Genomic DNA, 15,403 nt, shown 5'->3' with positions numbered 1-15,403 from the left:
TCCAACCTTTTGCTGAGCTTACAACTATCTGGAAATACTTGAAGCTGAAAAGTATTTCAGCAAATAGTATTGTTTACAGTATGTTTTGCTGTGCATCTTCCTTTCCAGCTTTTCCCTTGCAACCTATTTAAAGAAGCAAACCAAAACTCCTGCTGTGAGCACAGAATGTGCGTTTTAATTAACGGTTTTTTATCTGCATGAGGACCTCTAATTTTTCCACTTCTTTACAGTTTATTTGGATTAAGTGTGGGAAATGTCTGTTTTACTGCAGACTTAAATGCAGTTCAATATCTAAATAGATTGTGGCACATCTTTCCTCTGATGTTTTCTTGCCTTTAGGATTTTACTGTCTTTCGCATAAGCTACCTTACATATCTTGTGTGCACTGAATGTCTTGCCTACGCTTCTGCAATTACTGTTTTCCAGAATATTGTAAGTTCTTGCTGACTTTAAGTTAGTGGTTTTTCAGATAAGTGCTTTTAGGGGCATTCATTTACTTTAGGTCTATGCTACAGCTGAAAAAGCAGAAAACATTTCACTTGCAAGCAGAACAACCTGTTCTAGTTCTGAGCGGTATTTACAGACTAATATGACCCAGCTTAAAATGGAGTCTCCCACTGATTCATGTTAAGATTGAACTTGATTTAGCTGTTGAAGTTAGTCCAATTTTCGGAGCACGTTAGCGGTCGCAAATGTAGTGTGTTAAGCTTGCTTTCTGATATCTCTGACACTTAATGCTGTCAATACAGGTTTGTTTGAAGCACATTAAACTTCAACTGTAGTCTCACGTAGTACAAATCTGATGGAGCGCAACAAAATTACATGCCTTAGAAATCTTTGGTAACATTTCTGTATTGTAACATAAGTCACTCCATCCTATCTAATAGATATCTTCAGATAACTATTTTGCAAGCCTCGTTGAGCTGCTTTGCTGATTCCCGAGTAGTTTATTGCTTTCAAGGCCTTACTGGGCCATTTTATACCAGCAGGGGCAGGAAGACAGATATAGAATTAAGCTACTTGATCCAGCAACTATAAATTATCCAAGCAGAAGAGTGATGATAGTTGTGTGGTACGCATAGCATATACTCCTTTTTCTACATGCTCCTTTAATCTCCCCCGTTTGCCGTGGCTTTTATGTGTGACTTGAACTCAATCATTGTAAGACAGACTTCTTGAGGAGGTAGGTTTTTTGCTACGGTTTAATACTACGTTGTCATTGTGTGGATGCACGTTCCCTTCCTCTCTCCTTCAAAACATATAACGTATGCTGATAATTCAGAATGACAGTGGGATTGAAACAGCTTAAGGTACTGCAATGTCTGAATTATGTGTACAGTCAATGTTTTAGTTTTTGGGAAGAAGCAGGTCATACATTAGTAGCCTTGACCTGCTCTTTAGACAAGAGTCCCTGCAAACTGCAAATTTCTCTGCTGCATTAGATGAGTTTCTTTGTCTTTGAGCATCAAGAAATATTGCTAGGTAAAAAAACGCTAAGCAAAAGTGGTGCAAGGATATTGTTTTTGGTAGAGGAATAGCAAAGGCTTTTCTACCATGCTACCATGAAATGACTGAACACTACGTATTCATTAATTTTTCAGGACAGCTGAAGTTTGCAGAAATCATGGTGGTTGGTAGTGAAGACCTTGGTTAGATTGACACACATCTGGCATAGGTATCTCTTTTTTTGCCTCTCATTTTGTCTAGTTTCAAAAATGTATTGACTACACCCAAGCCAGGCCAGAAGTTGAAGTAACTTTCTAGAAAAATCTTTTTTGGTGATGTCAGTGGTAATTTTGACCATTGTAGTACGGATTTTTCTAGCAACTGAGAGAAATAAAGCTTCACTATGGGTATTGCAGCTTCAGTAGTAACCTTTCTGTTTACTAGAGCTTTTTCCAAGTACTGCTTTTCAGTTAAATCTTAAATGTTTTTGTAACTAGATTTCTTTGTTTTCAATAGCTTTTCCATTGTGAATTCAACCAGCAATATAGAATTCTCTTAGAGCACTTCAAGTCCTAAAGCTGTTCTTTATACAATGAAAGAGGAATAAACAGTGTTGAATTTTAAACAGGTTAGAACTTAGTACCTTTAAAAAAAAAAAAAAGTTACAGTATTATGGCTAACAGCTCTGAAAGAACTCAAAAAGATTGGGTTTTTTGTTAGTTTTGTTTTCCCCTATCCCAAACAGAAATTAACTAGGTGATGTTCTTGAATGATATAGGTCTAGCCTGTTCTTAAAAACATCTGAGGAGATTGTAGAATTTTCCCCTGTAGCTTGCGTAATCTCTATCATGGGACATCTTCATATCTGATATGTATCTTGGTTAAAAACAAAGCTAACTACTCCCTGCCCTATCCATGTATCTTTCAAAAATTGGGAAAATATTTGTAGATGTTCAGAGTGGGGGGAGTTTTGAACAATGGTTGGACAAGCGCAGATAAGTCAATATTGTAGACATGAGTGAGTATTAATAATCACTTTAAATTAAAAAGTGGTCTCTTAGCCCTATGCTTGCACTAACGATGACCTCTTTTAAATTTTTAATTGAAAAGACTGCTGTACAGACTAATTTCTCTATACAATTAAGGGAATAACTTCAGGTGGATTCAGACTTAGTGCCAGTACTCTGATTCCCTAAAAATGACTAGCGGTCACTCTATTGCAAAAACTGAAAACAGACTTCAGAAAATTACTTTGGGTATTGGTTCCCTTATCAGGGTGCAAAATTGTTCTTTAACCTTCCCTGGGAAGTGAAGCCAGATTTTGAAGACTTCTGGTGCCACAGGGTGCAGATGTTTGCTTATAAAAGATTTTGGTCTGCATCCTTAGGACCTTAGTCCTAAATCTGCATTTCTAGTTGGACACAATGCATAGTAAAATTAATATAAAGATGAAGTGAATTTTCTTTATTTTTATTGTTTGTCTGAAAAGATGTGCCAGATTACATTTCCTCTGTTTCTCCTTCTCTCCCCTGCCCCGGGGAGGCCAAAAAACCCACACAACCTCACAAATCAATAGGTTTCTGTGGCTTACTGATGATCAGGATTATATATACTCTTAGGATAATCCATTAGTAAAACATAGACTTAAGCCAAACTTTCTTCTTGGTAATTTACAGACTTTAATCAAGATGAAAAATCACCTTTTGGAATTTTAGTGTACCCTACTTGCTCTCTCATGTTTAGCAATTCCTGCTTGAAATATGTTGCTTAATGTATTAGGATTTTTCCTGGATATTCTTACTGAAGATGGAGGCCTGTTATTAAGAGAAGAACTCATAATCCTCTGTTAGACATTAAAAAACTGCTTATTCATAAGAAAGTTGGAGGGGAAGACTGAAGGCATTTGGATATAGCTAGCTGTATTTGGAATATGCACAGCCAAAGAGTCACGGTGGATGCTTTCCAGATAACAGTTTACATTCTTTACTTTCAACAACTCTCTTTTGCCATTGGAAGTATTTTGGGCACAAGGGTTTCGTTTCACCTGGTGGTCACCAATTCAGTGTTCGGATTAAATACCTAGCATTTAAAGTAGACTTTTTCTGTCAGTACTAAATTTTTTTTTGTAAACTTTTTTCCTGTCTGGATGTGATCTTAGCAGCAAAACTTCATAATACATTGCTTATAGTTCACTTGTGCTTCTCTTTAACCATATTTTTGTGTACATTGTGTAATGTACTGCAGATTGGATAAACTGAGCTGCTTTAGAAGTGTTTGTATTTTAAAAAGCTGCTGGCAGGAAGTCAGAAGTATGATCATCAACAGGGGATGTGAGGCTATAAGAATGAGCAGCAGGGTTATTGGGAAGCTAAGGTGAGGAGGGGAGAAGGTTGGCTGTGTATGGTCAGCTAGGGCCCTTGAATTTAAAAAGAAGAATGAAAAACAAAAGCAAAAAAACACCCAAAAAACACTTGTACCTGCTCAGTTATGGGGATCTTCCAAGATAACCATTGGCCTTTACGTTTGTAAGTACCATGAGCAAAAACTCGAGAAAAGTCTGACTGATATGATGTGATAAGTCATCATTTGAATAAGAAAACTTAAACTTGCTAATTGTTGACTTCACTTTTATTAAGTACTCCTGAAGAACGTTAGGTTCACAAACTTTTTGTGTAAGAAATGTATGTACCTGGAGATATTTTGAACCTGCTGCCCACATTACAATTTATAATGTAGAGACTGAAGGCTTTTTTTGCATGTAACTTGATAGGCCTGGTTGAAGATCCTCTGTTCAGTGTCTTTGCCAGGTACCTGTTGCAATAATGAGTAGTAGCATGTAAATAACTCTCTAAATAGAATAAACTTTTTTTTTTCTCTTCCATAGGTAATGTACAAACGAATCCTGCAGCAAGCAGGTTTTATTCAGTTTGCACAGCTTCAGTTCCTTGAAGCAAAAGAGCTCTTCAGGTAATTGTGGCAAATTTACTAATCCTCTTTAAATAAGGAGTTAGCATAGTTGATTTTAAAAAAGCTTACTGCTGGAATGTTTTTTGATGTGGATGTGAGATCAGTGTGATCAAATGGTTTTGTTGAGAGAAAAGCAGAGTGACACTGAAACAGCTTTATAACTGGAGAGTTAATGCAGTTAAGTTAGTGATTTTTTTTTTTTTAACATACAGTAGCATTAAGGCTGTAATCGTTGTCTGTGTGGTGATTTGTGGACTTGATGCCTATGAAGGTCAGGGCTTTATTGAGCCTGATTTTTTTTAACTATGTGTTTCCTAAGAAAAAGTTATAATTTAAATACCGTTGATGCAACTGTACTGACTTTTTTTTTGAGAATATAGATAGTGAATTTGTTCTAACGCTTGTTCGGCTAGACCGTTTCCAGAAGACAGATGACTTTGTTCACAAATTGATCTTAGTATTCCACTTTGACTCCATAAAAGCAGTCAAAAATGCTTCTTGCTGTCTTTGTTTTACCTGATAATTTCATTTCTGCTAGCAGTGCTTCATCCTGTGACATGGGACAGTCCAGAGTTAGTGTAATCCGTGCTGGCCACATAAAAACTCTTCTTGTTATCTGCTGAAATTCATTTCTATTCTATAAGATAGGACTGTTAAGGTTAGACAATTTGGTATATGTAGTAGGCTGGTACAGTACAGGAAAAATTGAGTTGGGATTAATGGAGATAATGTCAAGGAAAGTAAAGCGGTGGGAGAGGTTGCTATTGGAGAGAGAATTGTCCATTTTTAACTCCAGCACAGTACGATAATGAGAAACACGGGGCTGTAATGGGCAATGCACAGTGAGTAGAAATTAGGAAATGACAGGATATGCCTGAACAGCATACAGCAGCAGTTTTTGTTGATGACCTCTTCATTGTCACGTAATTTTTGGCTTTAGTGAGCAGCTAGTAATCTTCCTTCCTCCTTGCAGGTCTTGCAGACACCACACTAAATCACTGCTGTGTTGTATATCTGAGGTGAAAGTACAAGCTTTATAGTACAGAATACCTTACTGTACAGAATGCCTTAAAAGGCCTTGCATGTGGCCCTGCCTTGCTGGTAGTTGATTGAGGATCTTCTAAAAGCAGTGAAAAGGAGGAAGTGTACCGTGCTGGGAGCTCTACCACCTTGTGGAAGGAGAGGAGACAGATTGGTTGGATTGGCCTTGATGGGTGGGGGCTGCACAATCAGGCTAGCAGCCCATCAGGAATGAGCTTTAAGGAACAGGACTTTAGGAACTCTTCTATAGAATGAAATATGTTTCACGAGAAAACTCAGTCCAACCATGAATCTTGGTGCTGAACTGTCATCGCAGGGTATTTTCTTCCTGCAGAAGCTGCAACTGCAAAGCAGAAAAGTTGTTTGTGATCTGCTGAACCCTTTGGGGGAGAAAGTAAGGCTAAATATGCCTTCTGGCCAGCCGTATGTAGGCTATCGAGAGTATTTGAGTGACTGAAAAATCCTTTATGTAATCCAGGGTCTCTGATTTTCAGCCCCAGCTATCACACCTGGTTCAAGTAGTGTCTAGTTATGCCCCCAAAACACTCAGCTGTCCTTATGCTAGGCTTACTGCTGCTTGGAGGAAAAATGGATAAGATAGGTGATCCCTGCAGCCGCTTCCTCCCATCTCGATGTGTTGCTTTGTCGGTGGTATTTCAAGCTAGAGTTAGTCAAAAATAACTGTTGTTTTAAAGCGTCAAAGGAAAATGTGTTAAATATTTGAGAAAAAGGTGGAATTAACAATGAAACAAAGTGAAAGCAGTACCTCCAGGAATTTGATGTGACATGGAGCTACTTCTGGCCAAATTTCAGTTGAGATTGTCTCATTCCTCAGTCTATAACCAATAGACTATTTCTAACAGGTCAGATGATTATATTGGACTAAAAGTCTCGCTTTCTTCCTTCAGTAACCCATTTTGGGTAACCTTATCAGGATATGGTTGTGTTTGATGCTTAATTTTGTAGTTAAGTACGGAAACTGTTAAAAGGAATACTGTTCTGCTGAGTTTCTTTGGGTTACGACTACTGATGACTACTGAAGAATGTTGAGGAGAAGGAAGGAAGTGGTAGCTATACTGAAACTCAAATAGTTCACCAAATAAAGGAGAAGTTATTTTCTTCAGCTGGATCTGTTAGCCTTCAACTGAGTGAGCTGTCACAGTGGGACTTATTTTACTTGACAGATAAACATCTATTATTACTTATAAATCTTGTTTTTTTCATATCTCTGTCATTTGGAGGCTTGCATGGGGTTAGACCAAACAAATGTTTAGTGGGCCATTTGCTGAATTCTAGATATTTTGCTGAAATGTTGATAGCTGCCACAATGAAAATATTTGTCTCCAGTATTCAGTTATATCCTTTCACTGGTTAGATGCTGCTTGCAATCTGACAGATTGGAGACTGGAACTTTGCTAAATATCATTGGTGTTTTTGACAAATCAAAGTGATGACTCCTCCTTTTCAGTGTTGTCTCACCTGGGAAGGGATATGGAGACAACTATAGCTAAGGCCTCTCCTATGCTGGAGAGGTTAAAAACAGTCACTGTCTTATCCATCCTCATGTAGAACTGGTATTTATAGCTGGAGATATAGGAAGTATGACTTAGTGTGAGATTTATATCTGAAATGTGATTTTAAAAGTATAAACTTTCATTACAGCCAGTGGGGATCTAGACAAACAGCCAAAGCATCTAGCTTTTCATTGTACAGACTCTATTTACGACCTCTCTGATGTCTGTAAATTTAAGGGATCTTAATTTGGAACCTAAATCTTCCAATCAAGATTTGTAGACTTTGCCTGTTGTGTTATTTGTACGTGTGAAGCCAGAAAAGACCTAATGCAGAATTTCTCAAATGGAAGTTTCCACTTAAGACAGATCAAACTGTCAATATTAAGAATCTATTTTCTGTTCTTTAAGTTGCCACCTATATTTTGCTATAGCTGAGATGACAGAAGCTGAAAACTCGCATTTTTTTTTTTCCAAAGGAGTTGAGGTCATTTGTAACTTTCCTTAGATTGTTTCCTCTAGATGCAGTAGAAAGCCTAAGCCAAAGGGCATCCCCAGATCCCGGGGGGCCATAAACCTAAAGTTAACCCATCATGCAGGTGGGGTCATTGTCTAGTATTTAGTATTTTTCTCTTGTTTGTTCTGAAGTTTGTTCTGAGCAATACATGGCTTTTAGGAGTCTGTTTAATTGTTCCTCCCAGAGCAATGGTAATTGGCAAAAGTGTACTGTCTGAGCTTGAGTCAGACCTGCTGAAAGAAGCACTGGTAATTGACAACCCAAGGTCTGGCCTAGCCTGATTTGGAACCTAGTTTTGATTCTGCTCTTAAGGCAGATGATCATTAAGGCCAAAATCTGTGAAGTTCAGAGGTGAAGTAACTGATGAGGCCCTTATCTAGAAGGGATGCAGAATCTCCATTTCTGTGGAAGTTGGAAAATGTTTTAAAACAACTGTTTCAAATGTGATATTTAACATGTTCTATTTAACTTTTTCATCTGTCTGCATGGTCATGTTCTCCAGCTCACCTTAGGCCATCTCCAGATACTTGATGGTGTAGCCAGTAAGGGAACTAATGATCATACTGAGATTTCTACAGATTGAGTAGACTGCCTTCCTGTTCTAGTATGGGTATTTATTTTCTAGTGATCCTCAAGCCTTTTAAACTTTCACAGAGTAGTTAGACTAGCCAGAGTTGCAGTTAGATTACTGTAATAAGTTGATACTGAAAGCCCAAATGCTGTTTGAACCGTGAGGTTATGCCACTGACAGAACCTGATGTTTCTTGGTTATTCTGCCTCTTAAAAATTCTCATCTATCTTTGACTTCCATCATAATGTGAATCTAAGCATTTTGAAGCCAAACATGAAGTCTGAAAAGAGGAATTCAAAGGACGTTTCAGCTTTAGAAACATGCATAGTAGGTATAACCAATTTTTCTTTATTAGAAAGAATGGCCTTTCTAGTGTAGAGATTTTTTTTTTTAGGCAATATAAGCTGTGCATGTGGATCAGAAAAACTTGCTATTTGAAATTTTCTTCATAGGAAGGTTTCCCATGTTCAGATTTTTCTCTGTTGCAATTGGCTATTGTTCATTTTGCTGTTTCTATGCTTTGCCATCCCTGGCAGTCCCAAAGTTCTGGAACAGGATACTTAGCAGCAACAGCAAGAAATTTAAAAGCATTATCTCCCATAGTCTTCTGATACAGCTTTAGTAGCCAAAGGACAATATTAACTGCTTTGAACATTCTTTTAACAAATTCTAAATAGTTGTTACCGTGTTTTTTATGGGGCTTTTGTTTCTTAAACCAGACTCATGTTTTCTGAATAGTTTTAGAAATACTTCTCTGGCAAGAGGTCAACAGTTCAGGGCTTGCCTCATTGCTTTTAATTACTTTAGAATTATAGAGAAGGGGTTAACCCATTTGTTAGGATCTTTCATATTTGTTGTTTGCCGAAGGTAAACATCTTCCTGCTTCATCTACTTCAGTTGTCTATAACTTATTTCCTTTTGGAATTCTTTCCAGTCAGGATTGCGGAGGGAAGTCTTTCTGAGGTTGTGGATTGCTGGATAGACAAGACTTTTTATTTTATTTCCAAAAGTATTAGCTAACTAGGGTTTCTCTTAGAGTTTTCCGTTCATTTTGAGCTTCTTCAGCAGCAATATCTTCTGCATTTCAGGAATGCTCATCTTTAAGTCTGAATAGTCAAATTCCCAGTCAAATAAAGCCTTGCTGTTCTTTGAAGACAAGGCTGGGAGGAGTAGTCACTCTTATTTGTGAACACTAGAGTTATTTGCCACGTGTAAAGACTCTTCTGCAGATGAGTGAAGTCACGCAGAGCAGTGTAAGGAGGCCAAGACAAAGGTGACATTCAGGCAGGCTGGCTGAGATATTTTCAATAGCTGTGTTTGATCTGTTTAAATTAGTATTCTAGTGACATCTAGACAGTGAAAGACAGAACAGGAGGGGGAAAAAGTATTATGAGTTGTCGCCTTACTCTGCTCTTTTAGGCTTGTACTTGGATTGTCTTGGACAGGGAGAATAAGTGCAGAATAAGCTTAGTAAGTGGAAATTAAAATAAAGCAAGTACACTTACCCCATCAGTATGACTGACTTCATATACGCTTTTGAATTTAGGGTTCTTTATAGGGTTTACAGGCTTTGGATCTATTTCACATGAATATTGCTAGTTTGAACTTGCCTGTATTCAAGCCGAGAGATTGGTACTGGAGGGTGCAACTCAGAAAATGTTCCATGCCTCTTTAGGTACCCTGACAGTTTCAAGGTGTGTATCAATTTTATTCTTCTGTCCCAAACCTCACTCTACAAACGCTTTAGGAATGTCTTCAGTTCAGGCTAAAAGAATATTTTCTGTAATACAGGTATCAATGTTTTCCTGGATAAAATACAGATGCCCTTCACATGTGAAGGGAAAAGCCATTGTGTAATATCTGACATCAGTATATACCTGACACCTATGTCTATATGATAGACTACTCCTTACTGGTTAGGTGGATGCATAGTCAATATCCGCAGCTTATATTCAGAACCTTAAGAAGTGAGCTGAACGAGAAATTTGGTGCATTTTAGGGTTGGGGAAAGTGTTTTCATCATCTCAAATGTTCTAAAAGCTTCTGTTTTCTACAGAAAGCCTCTATATTCTACGGAATTACTTAAACAATCTTTGTGGTTTGCCTGAAAGGGTTCACTGTATCCAGTTCTTTGCCTCAACCAGAAGAATAGCTCCTCTAATATATTGAAGTCCAGGGCAGTCCTAGGAAGTATACTAAGGCTATCCAGCTGTTTGTTTATATAGATCATTGAACAGCTGTGGGATGTCGTATTGTCTACTTATCTGGGATTGACACAGACTGGCAACTTAAAAGTAAAGGGCTGGCCAGTTTCCTAATTCTTAGAGCTCTCAATATCCAGAAGAGGAAGAAGAATGAAAAAATGAGTTTGGAACAAATTGGATTTTTTTTTTGCCATTTCTAAAGATATCTTCCCTAGTATAAAGGGCAGTAACTTTTGGAAGCTGACAACTTGTTACTGTCCTGACTCTAAGCATATGTGCACACATTCCCAGTATGTTATTTTTTTGTGCCTATGTATACTTTTTCTTTCTTTTTTGCTTCATCTAGTTTGACACTGTAATTGCAGAAGCGGCCAGCTTGATGTCCGGGAGCTGATCTCTCTGTACCCCTTCCTGTTGCCTACTTCCTCTTCATTTATACGGTCTCATCCCCCTCTGCATGAGTATGCTGACCTAAACCAGCTGACACAAGGGGACCAGGAGAAGATGACGAAATGCAAACGGTTCCTTATGAGCTACTTAAGTGAAGTCCGCAGTACTGATGTTGCAAACGGCTACAAGGAAGATGTTGACACAGCTTTACTTAAGTTATATGCAGAGGCAAATCATGAAAGTCTTCTGGATCTGCTAGTTTCGGAGAATTTTTGTCTTTTAACAGATAGTGCTGCTTGGCTAGAAAAACACAAAAAGTGAGTGAATTTTTTGAATATTGTAGTTTTGAAACAAGAGGGAAAGTTGTTTTTCTATCTTAAATGCTATTGATTGCTGGACCAGTACATTTAAATCCTCGTGGTTTCTCTATTTTTTGGATCCAAAAAACAATTTGACTTGTCAGCATTTAAAAATTATGAGGAGAAAGATATTAATTAACATTCTGAGATGAAGAAAATGGTATTTTCCAGTGTAGGATAGAATACAAGTTTTCCCCAAAAGCCTCTGTCCAACACGGAAATAAGGGTTTGGTAGCGATTTGAAGAAACAGGGTGGCCCACTTGTGCTTGTGACAGTGGGAGGATTGATGGATGTAGTAGCGGTACATTTCTTCTGATGTCTTGGACTGAATGAAAAGACGCCTTAATACATGCACTACTTCAACGAGAAGCTATTAACTAGCTAGCAGCTTTAAAATGCTGGTAGCTTATTCAGTGAAAGAAATCTTGCTGTTGAACTACGAACTCCAGTGTGCTTGTACTTATTCACTACAAGGATCATGTTCAAGATGAGTGCAGATGACTTCCATTGGGAAATAACCGGCAGGTGAAGAATTGGCTGCTAGTCATTAAGCAGGAAATGCTAGAAAGTAAATGTGTTAAATACAAACTCCAGTCATGCATAGTGTCTCAGTACCTCTGTCTGAGATTTAATGACTTTGTCATTAAGCTGTGTAGTGCAGTGGTGAAGAGGACTCCTAATTGCAATTAGGTTTAGGGTAGTTTCACTTTTCAGATATTTTGTAGAATTCTCTTGGTATGTTTACTCTGTATATGGCAAGCTTTGTAATAAATATGACTGGTAGATATCATTTCATGAGAGTAGCCATTATAGAACTTAAATGTTAATATTATAGTATGCAAAGAACTCCAATAGCAGAGTAGAAAGCTGTTCCTTGCCTGACTGTTTCATACAGTATCAAAAAATCTATTTCTGATAGAAAAGAGTTTTACAGCATCATGAAAAATTTGATTCAATGATAGCTGATTATCTACTGAAAGGATATTGGGAGCTGTGCATCAAGTGTATTGGTTATAATGTGTATTGGTTATAATGTTGGCTGCAAGATGTCCTCCTTTGGGCTGAATTCTCTTCCCTAGGATCACATTATGAGCTTGTTCTTTGCTCTACAAACGTACCTAACATATACAAAAAGAACAGCATAGGGGTCATCTCTCCTTTAACACATACTTTTAAACATCTAAGTTGGAGCTAGTAACTGTAATTTGCCTTTAGAGAAAGAGACAGATGCATACACTTCAGGACAGGACTTCTCTCCGTTGATTATAAGAATGAGCCTACAGTTGCTTGTTCAAATGTGGACATGAGAATTTACACATCGCCTAAAAATCCCACCATAAGCAACTGTTTGTTATATTCTGTGCTATTTAAACCATAATGAAATTGGTAGGAAAGATCTAGAAGTTTTAATGTTTTCTTTTTCTATGCAGGTATTTTGCCCTTGGTCTCCTTTATCACTACAATGGTCAGGACGCTGCAGCACTTCAGGTTAGAATAAAGCTTTTAGTGTTGTGTGTGAATCATCCCAAAATATCAGGTTACCTCTCTGAGATTAAAATCTCTGAGATGTTAATTTTATCTACCTGAAAAGTGATATGTATATGTAAGAAAGAGAAACTTATGCTAAGACTTCCTTGAAGAAATGGATATGCTAGAGATGAAACACCTGAAGAGCTTATTGAAGATGACAACTATTCAGGTGCTTTTATGCTATTTTTTAGGCAGAAATCTGCATTCCTGAACATATGTTTGTATTCCTTAAAGATGTACAGAAGCACTAATATAATCAAAAGACCATTTAAGATGATTTTGAGGAGGACGTCATAACATATCCTATGTTGATTAGTCTGTACACACACAACAGCAGTAATAAAATCTCATGGCAGACAATGATAGCAGTTGGGTGTTGCTTCCTACTCTGGCTCAGGTGCACATGGTTGGCAAGATCTGTGGGTTTCAGCTGGTTTTGTAATCCTTTTGGGATCCTCCCCTTCTGATGTCATTAGTCACTAAGACCAGCAGTGGTCTGCAGACTGCAGATTAGCTTTGTTAGTACTGTCTGAAAAACTTCATATAGAAAAATTAAATTTTGTTTATTGATCGAAGCATGCATATCTTGGAAGATATGCAATACTGATAGTAGTTTAAGTTACTGCGTGGCTTTTTGGATATGGTTATCACAATTACTCTGTCAAATGTATTCAAGTCAGTTTTGTAAGCAGTAATTTCCTGTGTAGAAACAAAAGATAGTGAGAAAACAAAGGCAGTAAGTGGGGGAGGGGGGAGAACTGCACCTTTGTCACATATAAGGTATTTTTCTTTATTTCAGGAACCTATGTTTATTGCTAAACTGATCTGTTAGGTGTAGCACCTTTCAATTCCAATTGATTTACATAAAAATAAATACTTTCCTTATAGTGCTTTTAAAATTCTTCAGTCAAAACTAAAGAGCAGCAAGAATTATGCTTTTTCCAAGTTAACTTTGCATTATTTCTTTTAAACTTACACACTCAGAAAACAAAAGAAAAAGACTGCATCAAAGGAATGTTATTGAAAGCTTTCTTTGTGATTAGTGTACCTCCTCTTGAAGTGTTCTGGCAATCACTCTCCATGTGAGAACCCACAGTGATGTGGGTCCTGAATTAGTTGAATATGGCATGTACAAGAAAAGCCTGTAATGGAGAGGTGGTGTGAATTTAATGACCAGTGAGGTTCCTGACAATCTGCGTTGCTAGAAGCTCTTTCTGATTCCACAAGTACCAATGGCTAATAGTAAGTGTAGTAGTAGCATATATAAATTTTGAGTTGGAAGACTTAATACATGTTTTAAGCATGGTATCTATGTACACTGTAATCTCTGTGCATTTTTGTTGCAGTTATGGGTGAAAATAGTGAATGGAGACATTCAAGACTCTACACGTTCAGATCTGTATGAATACATCGTGGACTTCCTTACATTCTGCTCAGACCAAGATCTAGTGTGGAAATACTCAGAATGGGCTTTACAGAAAAATGAAGAGGTTTGTGATTGGTATACTTCTTCCCAGAACATCACAAATATAAAGTATTGTCTCTGAAATACTTCTTGGGTGTTTTGTATCTCGTAAACATTTGTATCTCGTAAACCAATCAGACCATTTTTGAATAATATTTAATGATTATTAAATAGTGACTGACAGAAATAAACTGCCAGATTTCTTAATTCTTTTAGATCCTTCTGTTAACAATCTCTGTGCTAATGGTAATTGCCTCTCTTTCTTCTGAAAACAAAGTGTAAGTCTTTCTGAGCAATGAAAGATATAGCATGTATTGTTTTTCTTCATGCTAACCATACTTTTCAGAGCTTAAAAAAAGGGTTAACCTAATGGGTTACATTTCTGCTGCTGTTCCTTTTAAAAGGATTTCAGTAAAGGCAGTATCTCTGTAACTAGAAAGTGACATAACCTTCATTCAAGAACGAAACTGCCTTCATTTAAGAGATACCTTACAGCTATATACAAGAATTAGTATAATTCCACCAACATTAGAAATATAACTTTGGCATAAAACACTAATGGATATTACAAGTTAAGTGCCAATTGAGTACTTTATGTTCTATCAGGGAGTGTCTGCTGCTGGAATTGTCACTACTTGATTTGTATTAATTTAAAATACAGTCATTACATGCAATGACCAGATTTATAAATCTTTATTTTTTTTCTTCCTGCAAAGAACCCAAGTATGTTCTGCTGTTAATGCAGATCTGCTCACTACTTGAGGCTGGTAGAAGTTTTGCCCAACAGAAGGCTTATTGGCTGGGTGACATATGGCTTACAAATTGAGGAAATGGGGATGGTTGAAATCACAGTAAGCACTAAGTGGTGTGGTCTTGGTGGTGTGGGGGGCTTTCCGTTATGTATCTTTCTCAATACTGTGCTAACTAATCTGATAATGCTGTTAAGTAGGTATTTAAAATACAAGTGTTGCCACTAAGTTTCTAAATGCAGTTAATTCCTTCTAGGTTGGAGTACAGATTTTCACTAAAAGGCCTTTGGAAGAACAGGAAAAAAACAACATTAATCCAGATGATATCATCGGTTGCCTTAATAAATACCCAAAGTCACTTGTTAAATATCTAGAACATCTAGTGTTGGAAAGAAAAATAGAGGTAAGTCCTCCAAGAATGCCAAAAAATAGACGTAGGATTCAGAGTGCAAACTGCAATAAACAACCTAAAAAATACCAATGCTAGAAGAAATTGGCATAGTTTGAAGGCTTTCAGATATACTCCAAGTAGGAAATAAGTGATTTTGAGATTAAAATACAAGATCAGGAGCTGAGATTACATTGTTGAAGTAACTTTCAAGTTGAAAATTGTAGTAAGACGGTTGTTTAGCTGCTCTGGGTTCTTCCATGT

The 15,403-nt window shown here is 37.3% G+C and overlaps 1 protein-coding gene across 5 annotated transcripts in view; it reads left to right on the top strand.

The window, feature by feature from the left end:
- The window catches only part of TGFBRAP1 (transforming growth factor beta receptor associated protein 1), a 40,613-nt gene that overhangs the window by 15,712 nt on the left and 9,498 nt on the right, over window positions 1-15,403 (top strand). For all 5 annotated transcript variants that reach the window (XR_011137413.1, XR_011137412.1, XR_011137410.1 and 2 more), the window contains exons 5-9: window positions 4,331-4,413; window positions 10,623-10,964; window positions 12,438-12,495; window positions 13,884-14,027; window positions 15,008-15,154. Coding sequence is in view for 2 of the 5 variants with exons in the window: in XM_068925352.1 (XP_068781453.1) it covers window positions 4,331-4,413; window positions 10,623-10,964; window positions 12,438-12,495; window positions 13,884-14,027; window positions 15,008-15,154 (774 nt within the window). In the remaining 3 variants the exon portion in view is untranslated. The remainder of the gene's footprint in view (window positions 1-4,330; window positions 4,414-10,622; window positions 10,965-12,437; window positions 12,496-13,883; window positions 14,028-15,007; window positions 15,155-15,403) is intronic.

Source organism: Struthio camelus, chromosome 1, assembly GCF_040807025.1.
Source record: "Struthio camelus isolate bStrCam1 chromosome 1, bStrCam1.hap1, whole genome shotgun sequence".
Taxonomy (NCBI): domain Eukaryota; kingdom Metazoa; phylum Chordata; class Aves; order Struthioniformes; family Struthionidae; genus Struthio; species Struthio camelus.
This window is presented reverse-complemented; position numbering and strand designations above follow the sequence as displayed.